This window comes from Podarcis tiliguerta (assembly GCF_965153285.1).
Source record: "Podarcis tiliguerta genome assembly, chromosome: 4".
Taxonomy (NCBI): domain Eukaryota; kingdom Metazoa; phylum Chordata; class Lepidosauria; order Squamata; family Lacertidae; genus Podarcis; species Podarcis tiliguerta.
In genome coordinates this window covers 50,969,352-50,991,334 of record NC_139537.1, presented here as the reverse complement: position 1 = coordinate 50,991,334, position 21,983 = coordinate 50,969,352, and the positions used below count along the sequence as shown (strand labels likewise).

General features: G+C 43.0%; 2 protein-coding genes across 12 annotated transcripts in view; one reads left to right on the top strand and one right to left on the bottom strand.

Annotated features, from left to right (window-relative positions):
• RCAN1 (regulator of calcineurin 1) overlaps window positions 1–4,681 on the top strand; it is a 32,052-nt gene extending 27,371 nt beyond the window's left edge. For 3 of the 11 annotated variants that reach the window (XM_083438740.1, XM_083438741.1, XM_083438742.1), the window contains exon 4: window positions 542–4,681. In XM_083438740.1, coding sequence (XP_083294866.1) covers window positions 542–720 — 179 coding nt within the window. In that variant the 3' untranslated portion in view covers window positions 721–4,681. The remainder of the gene's footprint in view (window positions 1–541) is intronic. The other 8 variants (XR_014510659.1, XR_014510664.1, XR_014510660.1 and 5 more) reach the window with 4 other exon arrangements.
• Window positions 1–21,983, bottom strand: part of CLIC6 (chloride intracellular channel 6) — a 130,163-nt gene that overhangs the window by 59,462 nt on the left and 48,718 nt on the right. The gene's annotated exons all lie outside the window — the stretch shown is intronic.

The following is a 21,983-nucleotide window of genomic DNA, read 5'->3' as shown; positions in this document are numbered from 1 at the left end:
TTCCCCTTAGTCAGGCCACACACTTTCTGTGTGAGTGCTGCCATTTTGACCACATAGAGATTGTCACTCATCTCTGAAATTTCAGATAGAGGGGATGATACTGGGGAAATCTAAACCAGCTGAAGTTTATAAATTTGCTGATAATATATATGTTGATTCTGCGTTACATTTGCTTGTTAATCATAACTTTCACTTGCTGAAGAAGCAAAATTTGAAAAGGAGAATAAAACACCCCATAGCTCCCCAGGATGTGAGAAACTATTGCTGATTTGTGAGTTCATAACTGGAAGTTGAGAGGTAGCAATGAGGATTAAAAAGGGGTAATCCATGATCATGTTATCCCACTGTTTAAAAATAAACAATGAGCTGCTCCATGCAACTGCTCTGAAGATCTGGGAAGAGGAGCAGGGAAAGAAGCTCTAATGCCTCCCTTTCCTTTCCTCACCACAACACAGAGCTATTAGTTCTACTGGGGGAAATGTACAAGTATTTTATATCTGCAGTTGTCTTACCACTGTTGCTATTTTTAAAAACATTTTAGGGGACCAGTATGAACTTCATGCTGCAACAGAAACTACTCCCAGTGTTGTTGTCCACGTGTGTGACACGAATGAAGAACGTGAGGCAGACGCAGAGAAAAAAGACGCCAAGAGAGCAAAACCCAAACCAAAAATTATTCAAACCAGAAGGCCAGACTATACTCCTTCTTACCAAAGTTGAACTACGTAGAGCTTTGAAATGTTCCAAACTTGCATGCTCAAGGGAGACATTGAGGAAATGACATCATAAATCTGATGACATTAGAGGTGGAAGCAGCAATTCTAACATACAGATGTTTTAAGAAAGGGAATGTCTTCATTTGTTTGTTTTAATGCTGCACGTTGGCTGACAAGACCAATCCCAAAATGAACTTCTGAATGGTTGTCCTGGAGAATGATTAAATAGTGGCATTGGGGCAAAAAGCATGTACTGTTGTGCTTTAGGGCTATTTTCAGATACTCCAGACTTCTGTTACAAAGCAGCTGAGGATGCCTTCCCTATTTATGTATGTCCCTGATAAAGTCCTCCAATTCATAAGTTAGCATGGTTGCCATTCTAAAATACACTCACTGATAAATACACTCCATTGGAATCAGTAGGGCATACAAGTAAGTATGTTAGAGATTGCAGCTTGTATATGACTTATGGTGGTAAAGAGATGATTTTAATGCAAAAGGGTGATGTCCAACATTAGTCATAACCCGAGTTGACCCATTGAAATCAGTGGACTTGATGTGTCTACTCTGAGTATGACTAACATTGAATATTAACCACAGTAAGAAATATTTAATCATTTTTTCTATTAGATTTTGTGCATGCCTGTAAAACTTGAGAAGTTTAACTTCCTCTGCATTTTCCAGTTTTACATTATCTCAAATACTGATTTCTCAGTTTTCCTTCTGAATTATGTTTGTATTGGCATTCATTTTTCAGTGGGGACAGATTTTTAGTGAAGTTATGTGCAATATCCCCTTTTAATGTTAACTGCCAATGCATGGTTTATCTAGAAAACCTATAAAACACTTGTGCACATTTTAAGTGGGTTGACAATTTTAAATTATTCTAAATGACATTATTTAATATTGATTTAAAATACCTTGACTTCTTTACCGATCAGAAGTACAAGAAACCCGCAGATAAAGCTGACACTGTGTTGTTACAGTTCACAACTGAGAGAGAATATAAGCTTGCCCTAGCCACAAACTTGTAAATTTATAACTGTTGGTGTTTAAATGTTGTTAATGGTGCTTGAGCACATCTAGTGTGAAAACAAATGTGAAATGTGGCATTTGTGAAGGTTGGAGTGCCTTTTCCTCATGAATTCCTGGGAGGATTGTTGCACTAGCTGTAAGATTATTTAATTTTTTAATTGGCAGTAGATAGTTATATCAAATATTTTCTGCTAAAGCATCATCAAGTAAGATGTGTTATATTTCCCATTGTTTGATGCAGAGCCACAATGCTTTTTCTTCTCTTTTTAATGCTTTGTGTCTGAGCAGCAATTTATTAGCTACTGCTAACAGTCTAGCGGTAAATGGTGTTCAAGCTTTTTTGTACCATATTTACAAGCAAAATTTACTGCACAGTGACATCCCACGTCAAGTATTTCTAGGAGTTTTCTTTTAGAATGGATTATTGAAATGAATTTTAAAAGGCTTTTAAAAATAAACATTTCACAATTTGTGATGTCTAAGCAAAGGTTTTTTCTCTGTTTGTTTTTTTCCTAATATGAGGGATTTTGTGCTGCTTGTACATTTCTAGAAACTATAAGAAGCTGGATATTTCCATGCAGATGTCAGTGGGAGCTCTGTTTTAAGAGAACCTGTTCTGTCAGAGAAATTTTAATGAGAGGTTTTTCACTATGAGGTGTACCATCCTTCTCGGAACAGATGTAGCCAGGATAATATAAATAGCTCGATTAAGTCAGCAGTACAGAGTGTACTGTATTTGTAATATTCCAGCTTTGCCCAAGATGTGTGTTTTTAAAAACTATGAAGTCCATTCAATACAAGTACAAATGAAACAACAGTATGTATTTGTTTTCTTTCAAAGGGCAACCAAAAAGCTCCAGGATGTCATGCTGCAGATCTTGATTGTATTACCGCCTTTTTCTTATACTGTATAAACTGCTCCTATATTTGTAAATGTTTTAAATACCCACTCTACAGACCAGTTAAGCTGGATGACTATTTAAGGTTATTTAAACTTACAAGTAAATGCTGTTGAGGTCATTTGGGCTTAATTTTCTTTAAGTTGCAATCCTGCAAATAGGGCTCCTTCAGTGCCATTGATATCAACGATTTAAGCTGTCTAACTCTATAGGGAGAGCTGCAGTCCTTAGTCCCATTGAACCCAAATGTTCAGGTATGTCAGCTGGACTGCTTTATGGAGTTTACCTACACCAGGCATGGTCAAACTTGGCCCTTCAGATGTTTGGGGACTACGATTCCCATCATCCCTGACCACTGGTCCTGTTAGCTAGGGATGATGGGAGTTGTAGTCCCAAAACAGCTGGAGGGCCAAGTTTGGCTCTGCCGTTCACTGATGAACGACTACCTAATTGTCATGTATTAAATACAGAATGTAAACAAGACAAACACAATATGCTATTTGCTTATAAAACCAGTCCACCTTATGACATGCAGCCCTTGGAAAATACTTCACTGTGGCAAGATATTGTACATTGCAGCAAGAGAAGAATGGCAGGAGGGGAGAATGCTCTTGTGCTCAAGTTCTGCTTCTGGGTATCCCACAGGCATCTGGTTGGCCACTGTGGAAACAGGATGCTAGACTAGAGAGGCCACTTGCCTGATCTAACAGGCTCATCTTATGTGTTAGCCAATGCCCCATTCATCCCGTCTCACGTCAGTTCATTCAGCTGGTGTACAGGGCTTGCTATTGAAAGAGGGCAAGGCTATGTAGTTTACTGTAGCCTTACTCACTTTAGATAGCCCAGGATGGACCAGAGCAACAGCTGAGCTACTGTAGTGCATTCTTTATCTAAATATCTGTGGCCCTCCAGCTGTTGTTGGATGATAGCTCCCATCATTCCTCACCATTGGCCAAGCTGGCTGATGGGAAGATCACCTCTTCCTCATCCCTGGCCTGTTACCACCATGCCTGCACATAGCAAAACTTTCTGATGATCCTTCCTCTTGTCGCTGTACATGGATACAGCTTTTGATTGGAATTTTGCAATCGGCTAATACTTCTGAACCTAGCAGTGCTCCTTTGCATCCCACCTAATTTTCTTTAATGATAATGAGAAAACACATAAAGGTGTGATTTCTAGTGTTACGTCTAAGATGTCGCATGAAGCAAATGGACATTCGGAGGCTTGGTGAACTTAAGTAGGCTGAAATATTACACAAGTTTAGTTGGTGTGTAAATGAGCAGTATTGAACAGAAGTCCTCCTAGGTCATGGAGAGTGGGGACTAGGGAGTTCCAGGAATTGCCCATGCTTGCATCTTAATTTAATTACTACTTACTTATTGCTACGAACACACCTTTTTTAGCACAAGTTTATTATTTGCAGTACTTTTTTATGATAGCTTTTTTTAAAAAATGTGCACAATTTTGTCCATATTTAAATAGACATATTTTTATATCAAATGTAATAAATTCAAAAGGAATGATGGTATGAATTGGTTGCAGCTCATAGAAATAGGGCACATGTTCAGAGTCATGTAAAATTTAAAATATCTGCACCCCAGTTTTCTAGTTTACAAGTAAAATATTTGAAATGTTAGCAGCAAAGTCCTTGCATTTGAGTGGAACATTCCAGCCCTTTACTTTTCATTTCAGATCCTTTCCTTGCTTGATTCATTTGCATTGATAAAGAGGTTATGAAGGGAGTTCATGATTCTTACAAAATAAATGGTCAGAGTATATATTATCTTTCCAGATTTTTTGGTTTGTTTGTGTTTAAACAGTAGAGCAGGAAACTAAGCAGTCACAGAAATAACCATATAAAATGCCACGTATGCATAGAAATCCAGCGTAGCCTATTTATTTTTATTGCTCCTGTGGGTGAAATGGGGTCTGCTTGAGATAGCCAATGTTATATGTTTTGTTCAATTGTTATGGGCAAATGTGCATAGAGACTTTCATACTTTATAATATAAATTCTATAAAAAGGCATGTGTTTGTGTTGTGTTTATTATTAAATCTCCTGAATCAGAAACCGGAAAGAAAAAAACTAGATGCTTAACTTTGATTCTTCTATTCAAAATGAAGAGTCTGAAAACTTGTTAGTAGAGATACTTCCATTGTCCTGCAGGTGGAGCTAAATATCCAGGAATATAACACTGATTTTTTTTTTTTTTTTTTTTTTTTTGAGGATGGTGATGATAAGCTAGAGGCTCTGTCCCACCAAGAATATGTAATAAGAACCTGATCAAGAGCATCTTGTTTTGTCAATACCCTTTAAAAATGTTACCTCTATAGCAACAAAAAAGCTGGAAAACACTGCAAATATTCAAGTTGTCCCAGCATATTGCATATGTTCCTCAGAAAGCAGGGGTGTAACATAGGTTGTTGGCACTCGGGGTGGGGCCAGTGTTGAACTGGACAATGGTCAGTCCCTTCACTGGCCAGCGTCTAATCAAGGGAGTCTCTTCTTGCAAACTAGCCCAAACCTGGGAGCAGAGATAAGGCAGAGAAATGTGAAGCCAGGAGCGCCACTATGTCACCTCACTCTCCTGTCCTTGCGGCAAGGCATTCTGGGCAATGCATATGGCTCTGGCAGGGCTTTCCCACCATCGGTAGTCTCGTAATCTGGGGAACCGGGTTCGCATCTCTGCTCCTCCACATGCAGCTGCTGGGTGACCTTGGGCCAGTCACACTTATTTGAAGTCTTTCAGCCCCACTCACCTCACAGAGTGTTTGTTGTGGGGGAGGAAGGGAAAGGAGAATGTTAGCCGCTTTGAGACTCCTTCGGGTTGTGATAAAGCGGGATATCAAATCCAAACTTCTCTTCTTCTTCTTCTTCTCCTCCTCCTCCCTCCCTCCCTCCCTCTTGGGTAACCAAGAGGCAGGCTCGGCCTGCCTCCCTGCAGCTCTAGCCTTGATGAGGGAGCCTGTCATGTGGGAGCCTGGTCACATCCCCTCAGAAATTTGCACCCAGGGCCACAGCCCCCCTAGCCCTCCTTTGCTACACCACTGTTATTGACCCATCTAGCCCAGTCTTATTTTTACACTGATTGGCACTAGCTATCCAGGGTTTCAGACATTCCCAGATCTACAAGGAAATGCCAGGAAATCAGGAACTTTCTGCATGCAAAGCAGATGCTCTGTCACTGAGCTATGTGGGGCCCTTCCCCTTGTTGAAATATTGCCTCAGCCATGAACTTTACCAGGTTACCAAGGGACAAGTTCCTTTCACTCAGATTCAGGCTTCCCTTCGTCCTTCCATCTTTGATATAGAAATAATAAAGAACTGCAATAATTGCTGAGAATGTATATTGAGGGTTGCCAATGTGGTGCCCCTGGGAACATGGTTGACACAGCAACTTTTTGTTTCCCAACTGAAATTAGGCTTAGAAAAGCATTCTGTTATATCCAATAGACCAGGTTGCAACTGCATGCCTGGCTAGTCTGGTGTCCATGACAGGTTTTCTGGTTTGCAAATGTGCCAACAGGACCTAATAAGGTTGTTGACGACGTCTACGAAGCAAGAAGCAGTTGTCTGGGAATCAGGGGTGCCAACCTGAATAAAATATGGGGGGGTAAGATCCACCCTGCATAATTGATCACATTATATGGTGCATTCACACCATCCATTTGAATGGCAATGCCCATCAGCTGGGGGGTCTTGGCCCCCTCAAATATTTTATGGGGGGTGGGCTGAAGCCCCCTTGGCTCCTAGGAGTTGGCGCCTATGCTGGGAATAGGGGGGAAACTGGCTGAGATCACCAAGGTTTACTGGCCCTACTCCAACAAAACTTCAGCCCACAAGAAATTTACCCAGTGAAGCTTGTTCTGTCACTTCTTGCCAGAGTTTACCCGCTTACTTTCTGTGCATATCACATAGCTGTTAAAAGCACAGAAACAGCACCAGTTGGGGGGGGGGAATGTTAGTAACCCCATGGGGGGAGAAGTCAGTCAGTAGGTCAATTCATGAGGTTTTTGGGAGAAGAATGAGAGGCAATGCACCTTTTTATGTTGAGTCATGGAGCTCTCTCACCACCTACTAGTCAGGGCCTTGCTAAACTTTTGCAATACATGACCTGGGCAAATCAGTTGGTAAACTCCATACTCTGAAGTGGCACAATTAGGCCATTTTAGACTCTGGGCTTAATGGACATATGGAAGCTCCCCTCTTTTGTTGATCCTGCAACCAGGGCTTTTTTTTTTAGCAGGAACTCACCAGAACTCAGCTCCAGCACCATTGGACACCATTGCCATTATAAGAGAACAAGGGAGGTGTTCGTGGTGAGTTCCAGCACCTCTTTTTCTAGAAAAACAGCACTGCAGGCAACTACAGTTGCTTCAAAATGTGCTAAGCCTGCTTTTCTACATTTGGAGTCCCTCCTGCACATTCTGCTGAGCAAAGCCCTGGATTTCTCCTCCAGTGTCCTGTTGTGATAACACCATGGGTGAATTTACCCTGTGAAGATTCTTGAGAGGCATCATGAAAGGAGAGAGGGGATTCAGGCCATCGGGTCAGGATAAATAAAGCTGCAAGCTAAACAAATTGCCCAAACATAAAATTTTAGTCAAAACTGACAAAAATCAAAACGCATAACTACAAATTGGGAAACATATTGGTTAAAAGGATTGCCAAAGCCCATGAACTGCCTACACTCCAGCAAAATAAATTATTGTGGATTATGCTTTTCCAGAGCCCCCCCAATATTTTGTTCAAGTTGGCGCTTATGTCTTAATGGTCAGTTGTCTCTCGGTCTGTTTGTTGTCTTCAGTGTCACAAAAGTCCGTGACCTGTGAGGTGTGGCTGGAAACAGGCTGCCTACACAAAACACGAGGATAAAAAGTTCCAAAACAAGAATTCACTAGTATGGTGCTAGATAAGACTAGCATATTTTATTCAGAAACAGAAGTTGCTCACATTTACTGCCATTTGTATTATTTTCCTTTAATAGTTTTTATGACGATCATTTATTTCAAATTAAACAAGGTATTTTACAGCCTAACACAATGCCAGCCTAGAGTTAAACAAACCCAGTCAGAAAATCGGATAAAAACACTCTTGCCAACAGATCTTCAGATCTCAGCCACAATTAGCTGAGACCTCATTACTCTTCAAAGCCCATCCAAACAAACATAATTTGGCCTGCCTCCACAATCATGCCAAAGGAGCAATGCACCCATGCTTGTTTGTCTAGACATGCAATTATCATAACAGCCAAATTCACCACCAATTTACTGAAATGCTGATGTGGTTACTTTGCAGCATTGCACCGCTATGCAATAATGACTTTATCTTGTCCTAAGCACATCTGTTTAAATAAGAAAAGAAGTATAAACAACTTGTTTCATTTCATCTGTGGAGAAACATCCATACAAACTCTTTTCTTTTCCCTTCCAAGGCTGAAGGAGAGTGGTGACTGGGCTCCCATGTCACTTGAGGCAAGGCAGGATGGGAACCAAAGGTGCTTCCAGATGACCTGTTTATGGAGCTTTCATCCCAATTTCTTTGAAGGGAAATTAGATGATGTTGACCATTGATTGAGCATTCGTTCAGATTTGTTCATGGGGAGATTAGATGCCATTGCATCAAAGTAAGTGTCAGCCCTTGCTTTCCAGCACATTTTCTCATCACTTTCTTCATTGCAAAAAAAGTCTGATGGTTGGAGGGGGCTGGCTGGTTGTGCAAGACCTCACAATCAACAATAAATGCACAACCTGAATTTCCTGGTATGTGATTGAATCCCACCCTAAAATAGGAACAGTCTGAAAGCACCCTAAGTCCCTTCTCCTCTGCCTCTTACTCCTAGAGAGCCAATGTGGTGTAGTGGTTAAGAGCGGTAGTCTCGTAATCTGGGGAACTGGGTTCGCGTCTCCGCTCCTCCACATGCAGCTGCTGGGTCACCTTGGGCCAGTCACACTTCTGTGAAGTCTCTCAGCCCCACTCACCTCACAGAGTGTTTGTTGTGGGGAAGGAAGGGAAAGGAGAATGTTAGCCGCTTTGAGACTCCTTCGGGTGGTGATAAAGCGGGATATCAAATCCAAACTCCAGAGAGTTCTTGGCTCAAATGCTTCTGTATTCAAATACAGTTGAGCCCCAAATTCTCCACCCCACCCCCCGCCTGCCTTGCAATTTTATACAAAGCGTCCACTGGTATAACTGAGCCCTCAAACCCAGCCCTTTAGAGGTTCATCAACCACCATCAGCACCTTCTGTTATTAACTGGTACATAACAATCCTGCATTTCTCTAACAATGTGTTGCATATGGAAACATTGATGCAACTTTTAATTATAGCCTGCCACTACTAATACAGTTGCAGTATGTAGGTCAGTAAATCTCCCCTCATAATTCTTTGGTCTCGTGTTGCTGTGTACAGTAATCTGTGCAGAATGGCTGCTGTGTCTGCTTACTTTAACGAAGCACGTATTATTTTACAAGCGAGCCTTTGTAGTTGGTGTAATGCATCTCTTATCCACGTTGCATTACAATTTCATCCATCCGTATGCAGACAAAAAGTTCAAAAGCAAGAAGTGTGGTTCAAGACAGCACAAGCAACTTATTATTATTATTCGGAAGAAGAAGTTATTCAACAAGGCACCAATAATAGTAGATTTGTTTTGAAGGGAAGTTCATTTTAAAGTGTTTGTGTTATCGTGTCCTCAACTCCCTCCAACTTGTCTCAGCCCAGCACAACTTAATTTGCCTATCTATGGCCTCGGGTTGCACCTCTGAGAATGCTAACTATGCTAATGAGGAAAAACAGATGTGCCTCTTTCAACAGCTTATTGGCCTGTTCCTCGCCCACATCAGCACCTTTCAGGATCTCAGCGGATGCGGGGGCTGTACGTAGGAGTGTTTAACAGAGGAAGAGGAGTCACCTAAGTTAAAAGCTATTCTTATTATGCAAATACAGTCATCCCACATCAGGTGCACCAAACATGCCAGCTCATGCACTTTGTTCTCCTAGTGAAGGAAGGAAGCCACAGGCATTGTCACAGACCACAAAATCAAAGCCCTGGATTACAGAGCAGGAAGAGATGCCTCTGGCTCAACTGCTTGCTCTAAGGCAGGAGCCACGCGAGGTGCGGCCTGACTGACATGGATCCACTGTTGGTCACTTTATGATAATATATTTACAGTTTACTCCTTGATAAACAGGAAGCAAGCTGCTTGATGAACTCCAGTTAAGTTGCTCCAGAAAAATGCGGCTTAACTAGCCAGGAAAACTGCTACATGTTTATCCAGGGGCAAATGATTTGGGGATGAACATGACTGCAAAGAACTAAAAACACTTCTAATTGTGAAGTGAAGTGTTTTTTTAAAGGAAGCAATTCAGTAAAAGCCAAGATGTGACAAACTCTGGCGGTGAGCCTATGCGCACTACTTGTGAGTAGCTGCCATGCACAGGATCTTTCTGACCGTACACCCATATACAGCCCATGTCTTCAGCGCCTGCATGGGCTGGGTGTCGGGAGCACCTTCTTCGACCTTCCAATCACAGGAACGCAGGAACAGCAGCATAGCATTCCCCTGGAAAAGGTCCTGGTGCAGTGGACTTTCATTTGCTATTGTGAGCACCTCTAAAGCAGCAGAGTAACGGAAACAAAACTGTGGAGGTTTTGTTGCATACCTAATTTTATTCCTACTGATTAAACAAAATAAAAGAACATAACAAACATGCACAAGAGAATCAGCTCTCTCATACTGCCATCTAGTCTCTAGACAGATCAAAAAAACAAGGACACAATGCTAGGGATTAGTGGCATAGCGTGGGGGGTGCAGGGGGGCTGGCAGCACCGGGCGCAACATCTGGGGGGTAGGGTTAGGGGGCGCAAAACCACGGGTTAGGGGGTGTAAATTACCTGCCTTGCCCCGGGTGCTGACAACCCACGCTACGCCACTGCTAGGGATGGAAGTCTGGAAGAGTGGTTTCCGCCCCCTCCTTTCTCAGAGACAGAAAGTAAAACAAACATGATCTGGTGATCTTTGCAATGGGAGGGATGAAAATACGGACACTTTCTGCATCATCCCCAGTGGTTTAGAACAGCGCTTTTCAAACCGAGTTGTGGGGAACTGTGGGTTTCATCAATGCTAAGCTCAGGAATGGTGGCCAAATTTGACTGAAAGACGATTTGCCCAGATGGTTTGGTGTCAGTGGTGACCTATGAAGAAAGAGACAGGCCCAGTGTGGTGCCTCTTTTCAGGCTGATTAAACTTATTCCAGAAGGCAGCATAGAACTTCCATATACACTGCTAAAAAGAACACAGAAGCAGCCCAATGACCCAATGCGTGTGAATTCTAATACACTTCCTAATGGGATAGCCCAAAGGTTGGGGGGGGGAGACCGAATGACTGGGGCATTGCATTTCTCCCAGGGTGGGTAGCCCAGCCCCTTGCACCATCAACTGCAGGCACGCAGACTCCTTTACAAAGACATTCTGTAGCAGCTACACAGAAATTCCTAATAAGTCCCATCGCTTTTATGAGTTGGTGGGTGCCAGACTCCTATAATTCCTGGATCCAGTAAGTGTTGGGATTTAATCAAGGTTTTGAGTGTTAAGCTGGATGCCGGACATCTAATCCCTGTATCAGGCAAGTGTTAAAAGCTAATCAGGCCAGGCTAGCTTCCTAGGAGATTAAAGGAAGGGGCTCTGAGGGAGATGCAAATGGGAGCCCCTCCCTCAATTCACAGATAGTGGGAAGGAATAAAGCCAGAGTAGCAGAGAAATGGTTGAATCCAAAGTTGTGGCTATGGGAGAAGAAAGAGCTTTTGGAAGTGCTAGCACTGTAAATCCCTCTATTGTAGGCTCAGGTTGTATATATTTGTAAATAAACCATTTATCAGAAAAACACCAGTCTCTACTGTGCTTCATTCCCAAAAGGAAACATGGAAACATTGGGGTGGCATGCAACAGTATGTTTCTTTGATTTACAGATGTGGACAATTCAAATTTTAATGTTAGTCATTTCTGTAATGTTTCCTTAGCATTGAATGCCTTCAGAAATTGGGTAAAAACTCCCGACTACTGATTTGGTTTTGGTAGCTAGCTATTTTATTCTCTTCTAATAGTTCAGTCCTTTAACTAGTCCACTAAAACTTACTGGGTTCAGATGGATCTGAGTTAGGATATTGGTCATCTACACAACTTCTGAATTCCTTTGCAGTGGAATGGGCAAAAAGTTGTGCACACCTCACCCAGCAACCACACTAAGTCAAAAAGGCCGTGTGCCTAAGCTTATTTACTTGCGTTACTTAATGCCCACTCAGCAATATGCTTCCGCTAGTGCCAGAATGACAGTGCGTCTTGGTATAAATCACTGGCAGCTTGACATTATGGATGACATAAAAGCTTGGCTGACCTGGATTCCTCCAAATAACTGCTGATGTGTTTCAGCTTACAACAGCGTCATCCCTGCATTACCCAAGATACAGAGCAGCACAGATTGTGCCAAGCTTAAACATAGATCTTAGAAAGTGAGTTTGCAGAAAAACAAAATAAAACAAAAACATTTCAAATTCTCTTAGACACAGAACACACTCATATTGCCCTCTTAATGTTGGTTTGGTGGTTCCAGAGAGCAATAAAATTGTCCTCACACTCCACCACCCCCTTTTTCAGTCTTCCTATTAGACCTACCTACGTTTGTTTTCATCTTTGTTGAATAATATATTCAAGATTTTTCTGGATGTAGGTAGAGCCAGCATGCTGGAGATGAAGGGTGGTACCCAACCGAACAGTTCCACTAATGCAGGTGCTTTTGCCTACCAAAGAACATCCTCTCTTTCTCTCTCTCCTCCCTCCACATTGCCTGTCCTGGCCTTCCCCTCACTCCTTAAAGACCTTGAGGAAGGGGTGCCAGGAGAGGAGAAAGAGGGCTGTTGTGCAGTCCAAACTGCTTGCACTAAGCAAAACTGTTTAGTTGGACACTGCCCTCTACTCTCGCTTATTGTAGAGTACTTACATTCATTCTTTAAAAAGATGGCAGTGAAGTCCAAAAATTAAGTGTTGTATGAGGAAATACATTAACTGTCTGCCAGTTAAATTCATTAGGTGACCACAGTTTCTAGAATTATGGGAGACAGAAAGGGGAAAAAAATTATCTACTTTGTCTATGCTATGAATAATTTTATAAACATCTAATGTCCCTCCTAAGGCATCTTTTCTCCCTGATTAGCTTTTTAAACTGCTGTCATATCACAAGGAGTCTGAAATGATGCTCCTCACACACAATCCCAAGAACTTACTGAACTATTTACTCGCTAAACCAAGATACCTTTGCCAGATCAGCACCACCAGTTCAAACCCCATCAGTTTAAATGTGTTTGGGATATATATATATATATATATATATATATATATATATATATAGCCCCAGTGCATATTACCTTCTATTTAATTCAGTGGTGGCTGCAGCCCATTGGACAGAAGGAAGAGAGACCAACAGTAGGTGGAGCCAGACTCAATGACAGACAGGGTCACCCCATGAATGGTTGCAAGTAAGGAGGCAGACTCGTGGGGGCTGGTTAATGGCAAACTAAAGCTCATGGGGAAATGCACTATATGTCCAAATAGACCAGCCTCCACTGATTTCATTACACTGAACCTCACTTGCCATTTTGCTACCCAGTTTGGTGAGATCCATTTGGAGCCATTCACAGTAATCTTAGGATTTCACCATCCTGATACAGTCAAACCTTGGTTGCCGAACACCTCTGTTTTGGAACGTTTTGGCTCCCAAATACCAAAAACCCAGAAGTAAAGGCTCCGGTTTCCGAACGTTTTTAGAAAATCAAACGTCCGACGCGGCTTCCGCTTGAGTGCAAGAAGCTCTTGCAACCAATCAGAAGCCGCGCCTCGCTTGTCAAACGTTTTGTAAATCGAACAGACTTCCGGAACGGATTACGTTCGACAACCCAGGTTTGACTGTACCGTCCACATTTACACTGTTTGCATTTGGTGGAATTGTAATGCCAACTCCTTGATCTCATAAATGCTCTGTGTGTTTTCGCTATCCACCTGTCTACTTGCTGTTTTCACATGACTATTCCTGATTTCAGTTTGAGCTCTTGATTCTGCTGTTGTTGCAACAATTTGCTTTATACCATAGAATTATGGTCCTTCTGTCCTTCAGGTCAGTAGTGATATGGAATGAAACCTCAGGGTCTGATTCATCACTGGTCCATGTTTTTGCCCTAAGCCACACCTCAGGATAGTCACCTGTCTTTAAGACATGCATTGAAGATAGGATCCTGGCAATACAATATTGCAGAGAGCAAGTGTAATCTAGTCTGTTTATTGGTTTCTCAAATGAATTGCTCTGTTTTTATGATACTGCCTCTAGCTTTGACTTTCATACCTGCTATATAAAGCAAATGGGTCATTTATGTCAACACACTTAATTGATTTACCCATAAGTATTATTAAATTTTATGAAGTATGAGATAAACCTACATGTGATGAAAAACTAAGTTTCCAGATCTGTTACAAGCACACAGAAGGCTGTACAGAAGGAACTGTTAAATATAACTAACTCATTGTGTATTTTGCTTCTAATATCCTTTCCCCCCCTCTAACACTTAAGCTTTTATTTTGATAAAGTTAACTGTCAAGGTTAATTGAACAATAGCTAAAAAGGACTGTCATTTTATATAACAAAAATGAATGACACTTCTTGTGACAGGCAACTTGCATGAAGTAAATGACACTTAACATTATGCAATTCTTCTGTGGATATGCAGTCCCCACCCCTAAGATTAAAAGAACATGATTAGTCAAGTTCCAAAGGCAAATTATTACAATTAACAAGTTAGTTATTATAATAATATATTTTGCTGCACCTTGTAATTTCATTCCCACCAGCCCCAGCTTTCATTCCTCAAACCGAATACAATCTAGAGTACCAATAGTTCCATTAGAGGGTTGGTCTATCTTTCAATATTCTCTGGCATGAATCCCAGGAACATAATGTATAACAGCACATGATGTCCTATGTACACCAGTGCCAATTTGTTTGTTATGATTTAGGCTGTTTGTATCTTCTGTTTTTGACCACATGTTCTGATTCCTTACTGTATTTACTATTATGAAATAGCTGAATCCCCTGAGGTTTCTCCTTGACAAGGCAAAGGACAATTTGATCAAAAGATGTTGGGACAAAATGGATACTAAGCTGAGGCTCAAGGCAGACGGGGAAAGAGGATTATCTTTGTATCCTCTAATAAGTAGCATTTCAGGACCAGCTATCAGTTCTTTTCACGTTATTTTATTTATATACTGCTCTTCCTCCAAGGAATGTAGAGTATTGTACGTACACATAAACACACTTCGCAACAACCATGTGAGATAGATTACACTGAGGGAAGATGACTGACCCAAGGACATTCAGTTGTTGGAGTGTCATTTTGAACCCGAGTCTTCCCAGTCCTAGTCTGCCACTTAATTGTCTAATCCCAGGGCAGTCAATTGTTTTTCTGTTACATTCTAAGACTGGCATGAAAAATGGTCAGAGCCAGAGTTGAAAATGGGTGGGGTTAGAGCCAAAGATGGGGGCAACCCCACTTTTCTTGCTGACACCTTCCTATTTATCTCTCTTTCTCACACACCCCTTTTCTTTTCCTTGCAACCAGGAGTGCTAACTTGGCCCCACGACTGTGGGTGCCCAGGGCTGTGGATGCCATGAAGCATACATGGCCCTGGCTCTGAAATTTGTGGGTGCCCAGTCCCTTCATGGGGAATTTTGTGGGTGCAAGGCCCCAAGGAGTTAGCGCCTATGCTTGCAACCCACATAAAATTATGTCAATTGTCACATGAAATTAGACCACAGATTGCCCACTCCTGGTCTCTCCACTAAACCACACTGTGTTTCTTTCTTGTTTGCTTGCTTTTTTCTGATGTAACTAAATCTTATGTGGCAGCTAGTGTAGAATAATGGCTAGGAGTGTTTGCTATGCACCAAAAAAATCATTGGTTTGAATTTCACTATGATCTGATGAGGTGTCTTTAGGAAGCTGCAGTTCTTAATTCAAGATTATTTATGGACATGTTCATGAACAAATTTAAGAGCAGGTCCTCACACCAATGTTTGGGGGACTTCAACTTCAACATCCCTCCAGTGGGAAAACTGTTCATTAACTCCTCCTTTCTGCACGACTTAAACTAGCCTGCTGCTTTGAGGTGTAGTGGAATCTTGAAGTAAGCAGTCTTGATGTAAGAGTCAACTGTCAGTTGACTGAGAGCCAGTGTGGTGTAGTGGTTAAGAGCAGTAGTCTCATAATCTGGGGAACTGGGTTCGAGTCTCTGCTCCTCCACATGCAGCTGCTGGGTGACCTTGGGCTAGTCACACTTCTTTGAAGTCTCTCAGCCCCACTCACCTCACAGAGTGTTTGTTGTGGGGGAGGAAGGGAAAGGAGAATGTTAGCCGCTTTGAGACTCCTTAAAGGGGGGGAAAGGCGGGATATCAAATCCAAACTCTTCTTCTTCTTCTTCTTCTGGTTCAGAGACGCTCTCAAGGCAAACCTTAAAAAAACTAGTATGACCACTGATAACTAGGAAACACTGGCCTGTGAGCGCTCCAACTGGAGAACAGCCTTTACTAAAGGTGTCATGGACTTCGAAGAAACACAAACTCAGAGCTAAAAGGAGGAACAAGCTAAGAGGAAGGCATGTTTGACAAACCCTCACCATGCTCAATTCCTACCCGGAAACCTATGTCCCCACTGTGGAAGGACATGTGGATCCAGAATTGGCCTCCACAGTCACGTACGGATTCACTGTTAAGACGGGAAGACAATCTTACTCGACTATAAGTGAAGAAGAAGAAGAAGAAGAAAGATACATGAAATGGATGGTGTGTACTTCAGGCAGCCCCAGATAAATTTATCTCTTCTCTTCCTCGTAGTATGTTAATCCTTTTCCCCACATATACTCAGCTCCTTTGTTATAGATGTTCTCCTCCCTCCCAGCATGTACTGAGAATAACTCCAAGGATTAGGGCCCAGGCATCAATAAGTACTTATCCGATTATCATTTCAGTTTTTTCCTCCTCAGGCAAAGATAATATCTGGGGAGAATACCTCTCCCTCCACTCAAGGCAAGTTCTGTGTCATAGGCTACCTTCCTGTGGCTCAATGGGCACCATAATTCACCAGCACTGTAAACCACTTCTCAGGAAAATGCTTTGGAAAAGCACAGCTGCTGCATTCCTCAGAAGTCTTCCTTTCCCACCTCAGGCATCTGTGACCCTAGGCATATTCATAGTCTTTCATATCTAGATTGACAAGTGTGGAATTCTTTCCCTTTTCTCTCTCTCCACCCTTCTGTTCCCTTTGAAAAAGGGGGGAAAACCTCCACAACACAACCCCCTCCTGGTTGCAGCTCTCAGCCATGTAATAAATAGCACACAATCCTAGGCTGGGCTACAGTAACACACTGTTTGTGCTGCTTTGGAATTATATTATGCCACGTGCTTTGTAAACTGTGCAGAAAAGGAGAACATCACCAATCAGTTTAGTGGCAAGTGAAGTTTATGTGACAAACATAAGAGAGTTTTATATAAAAAACAACAACTGAGCAGGAAGACTCATAGAGCCTGATCCCCAAAGCGGCAAATCCTTTTAGTACTGTCTAAGCCACTATTGATTCACATTAAATTAAGAAGGTATGTTCACATGTTATTCCAGAGACATATAACTTGGATTGATGGTGCTGGGCCTGATCCAGAAGTGTTTCAATGCAACAAAACAAATCAAAACCCTGCTGTTTCAGGGGTCAATTGTGTGTTTAGAGGCTATCCCATAAACGCTGGATTCAGAATGATGCAGTTCACCTTTAGTAAGCCAGTGGCAAGTCTGGGCTGATAGAATTCGCCTCTCTGACATATCTGCATGCGGAGGATGTTGTGTGCCAAACATGCGGCATTTAACGAACACTTTGAAGGGTGATGTGGTAGATCTTATCTTAAAAGCCTTTTTTTCTAAAATGTGTGAGTTGAGTAAACACATGAGTAATGTCAGGTATAGTTTAGCCCCAAACCCTTGGAATAAAAATCCCTCAATGTACACTATACCTTTAAAGCACAGAAACAGCACATCGCTTTCTCAAATAATTCTAGGCACTGTAGTTTAAGAATTGCTACATACTGTAACTGTGTGAACTAGCCTGGGGTGCTTTTCCAATCTGACCATGAACACTGTCTCACCAAACCATAGACAGCCTTTCTACAACTAAAGAAAAAAAAGGTAGGAAAATTCACTATCCTCTGCCCAGAATCCACATTCGGCATGAGGGCAGAGGAAGAGAAAATGTGCTCCAGTGTCTTCTCTTATCCTTCTCTGCTCTTGAACCTGGCCCCTCTTTGTTTTCAGAGTGTGAATTGCTGGAAACAGACTGTCCTTTAACAACTTGAGAGCTTCCTTCAGGAGCTACTATCTGTGATAGTCTGGCCACTCAGTGTCAGAGTTGGTGAGCAGATTATTTATCTAGTACATTGTTGCCCACAGGAATGAATAGCATCCATTGAGTTGAATGGGAGAAAGTCAAGGTGCGTGTCAGGAACATCTTTGGGATGGGCAAAACACCCCTGTGTAGTTCAGAACATCAAATTCCTTCTAGTTCAGTGACAATGTAAGAATAAAATGCGGAACTGTAAGCCCTGGCGTATTGTTGTATTGTTTACAATGTGCAACAGTGTGAATGAGCATCTGAAAACTGTTCTTATTTTTTGAGATGTTTGCCCAAGGGGAAAAGGGCATATTGTCCTTTAAATAGGACAACATGCACAGTTTCTGTGAAATAAAGGCATGATTGTACTTCAATGGCAGGGCAGCTCTTGTCCTGAAAACAACATCAAGAGCTTAGAGGTTCACAGCTAAGGTCAGTGTGACCTAGGGCTCACACGTCAGGAGCATCCAACCTGAGACTCAGGGCTTTTTTTCAGTCAGAACTCACCAGAACTGAGTTCCAGCACCTCTTTGTTGTGTTCTGGCACCTCTGTAGCATTGAGGTGCCGTTCAGAGGTGGAGTGCGGCACGGCGCTTGGGGCTACATGCAGAGGCGGAGAAAGGGTGTGTGGTGGGGGCGTACCTGCCGGGTGTCTTCTCTGAGGGGGGTGACATTTGGTGCACCAGCAACTCCCAATCCTACCCTGAGCCATCAGGGGAAGGGGCAGAGCTGTGCCGCTTTGCATTCCCCCCTTCCCCTTCGTTTTGACAGGGAGGCTTGGGAGTCACGGGCGGGCGGTGTGCCAAATGTCCGCCATCGGCGGCTTGCTCTGCCCCTGGCTGCAGGACGCAGGCTGCTCCATGCACCTAAGCGGCTATCCTGCGCCTGGGAGGGCACTCTTCGTGCCCTGCCCCCTGAGGAGCGCACTCTGCCCCCTTGGGAGCATGCCCCACCCCCTTGGGAGCGAGCCCACCCTGGGCAGCGTGGACATATGCTCCACCACTGGCTGCATGGTGGAGGCGGAGAGCGGCACAGCGATTGGAGCAGGGCGGCTGTGGCAGAAGGCAGCATTATAAGCGAGGAGTTTAATCCCCCCCCCCCCCCGTAGCAGTGGGACGAGTGGGAGAAGAGAAGTCCTCTCCCTTAAAAAAATCTCAACAACTCAGTGGGGGCGGGTCTCCCTCTGAAAAAGCTCACTTCTTTTTCTAGAAAAAAAGCCCTGCTGGGCCCTATGGGTGGCTCCCTGGTGATGTCACAGGGGCCCTGGTGATTTTATTAGGCATTAACCATGGTCACTGAGAGTATGTCACTCAAATAAAAAAAGACACAAAGTCTAACAAATGAGCAAACACGCCACTGGCGGAAAATAAAGCTAGAAACCTCAGCTAAAAGGAGTGTTCCCGGGTCCACCTGAAGTGAGGGGACCATTTCTGCTCACCTGCTTTAGGGAGCCTGGGTAGGGGACACATAATCTAGCTAGCTTGCATTGGGCCAGAAGGGTTTAAGTGTCCTCAGACCAGGCCAGGCGTTACTGCAGGCAGCAGAGGCTGCAGAGGCTGCTCTACACATTGCGCCAAGCATGCATCTGCACTCAAAGCCCCCTCCCCTTTTGGAGCCCACCCCAGTTCTTTTTCTTTCTCTGCGCTCCCACCACTGAGCCCCCAGAGATGATGGTTTCTTGGGAGAGGGGGGAGGGCATACCCCCCCAGAGAGTCTGCGCAAGAAATTGCAGCCAGCTCCTGCTGGCCTGAAGCCTGCAAGCTGCATCCACAATCTTCCTATTTTTAAAATATAAATTAAACTTGCATTTGCTCACCTGAAGGTTCAAGCCCTCCTCTTGCCTCCTGGGTAGGGCGAGGCAAACCTGGAGAATTCAGGTCATCCCTGGGGCTCTGGCAACCCTAGTGAGTCTGGCCACAGCATCTGCATGTGGTCTTGATAATTGTGAAATTACTGATCAGCCCCGAGCACCCACTGTACCTAGTTGAAAAATATTGCTTGAATCAAGGTCAGAATCCATGGTGCAGTTGGGTAAGTTGAGATTCTGAACTTAATGGTCCTAGTTGTGTTTTCCCTCTTCAGATGCTAAATGCAAATTGCTTCATTTACTTTAAAATGTGGTAAGTCAACCATACTGTACTTGGGGCCCTGGATTTCTAACCCCCCAAATCGTGCCCCAACAGCACCGCTGGTCAAAGTAAAAAAAATGGAGGTTCCAAGTTTTTGAACCATTAGCCATGGTTTACCAGCTCCTAGAATTGACATGCTGAGGTAGGCCAAAGTCTAGCATCACCCACTCCACCCCATTTTAGATGACGCGGCCATTTTGCTAAACGTAGGAAAGATTTTTGAGGCATTACAATTTTAAGATATGTAAGTTTGAAGCAACAATTTCCAAGTGACACAAAGGACCTGTTTATTCTGGCATAAATGCAGTCACTGCTTTTGTTCATTGTTCTTCAAGATATCAGATTGTGCATTGTATGTTGCCAGTGCTGGATCTATTCCCAATGTGAAATACCAGGTTGGAACTGCAGACATAATTACAGATGAAGTTAGATAGATTGTAGTTTCCATTCTTATTAGTTCATTGTGGATGAATGAGCCATGACATCAAACTTTCCAGTTTCTACGTGTGCTAAGGTCAAACTAGACATGATGCGGGAGATATGTGACTGGGCCTCCCAGGGTCTTTTTCCAAGACTTAAAGGTAGCTGTGGGGTGGTCCAAACTGGACCAGGGTTGCAGTGCTAGGGGAGGTCTTTAACACTTTCCCTTCATGCAGCTTCCCTAATAAATTGCTTCCAATGGATGGGACTAAAGACTGGTGCAATATAGATACCTGTCCTTTTTAGGCTTCCATGGGAAATAGACTACAGTAGCTTCAGAGGCAGCATCACTATAGCTGAGGAAATGGCATGGAGAGAAAGTGTTAATTCCTTTCCCATTTTCAAGTAGTCTGTCAAATGTAGACCCTGCCCTCAGCTGCTTTTAAATCTTAAAAAAAAAAGACATTGCAAGAACCGATTACAGATTTCCTACATCACACCTAGACTGGCCTTAAGTGTCAAGTGTGTGTTGTATATGTGACAATTTCACCAACATGTGCCACACCGTACTGAAATGCATAGGATGGAGGTGGCAAACAAAGTGTTGGATAGTTCCAATTGATTGTCCCATTGATGTTGGTTGAAACCACATACTCGGATTGTGTCCATTCGAGGTTTAGATAATTTGATTTTGAAGATTTTACATTGTACAAATATTTGTGCTAGTTTAAGGAATGGTATTTTTAGGGTGTGGTTTCTAATTTTAAGCCTTTCTGGTAAATGTATCAGGTGTGGCTTTGTTGTGCTGACTCTGAAATAATCCATTCTTTTGGCAGTGATTTGGATTACTCCTTATTTTGATAGCTAGATAAAGATATTTGTATATGATATCGTATATACTACTGTATATGTAGACATAGACTTGCACCAGCTGTGGAATGGTAGGACATTCACAGTTACTCTTACAGCACAGAACACTTCTTTTGACAATCCAGACTCTGGGGTTGCAGTGCTCAACTCACTTTACTGGCCAAGGGAGCCAACGTTTGTCTGCAGATAGTTTTGCCGGGTCATGTGGCCAGCGTGACTACGCCACTTCTGGCAAAACCAGAGCAGCGCACTGAAATGCTGTTTACCTTCCCGCCAGAGCGGTACCTATTTATCTACTTGCACTTTGATGTGCTTTCAAACTGCTAGGTTGGCAGGAGCTGGGACTGAGCAAAGGGAGCTCCCCCTGTCACAGGGATTCGAACTGCCGACCTTCCGATCAGCAAGCCCAAGAGGCTAAGTGGTTTAGACCACAG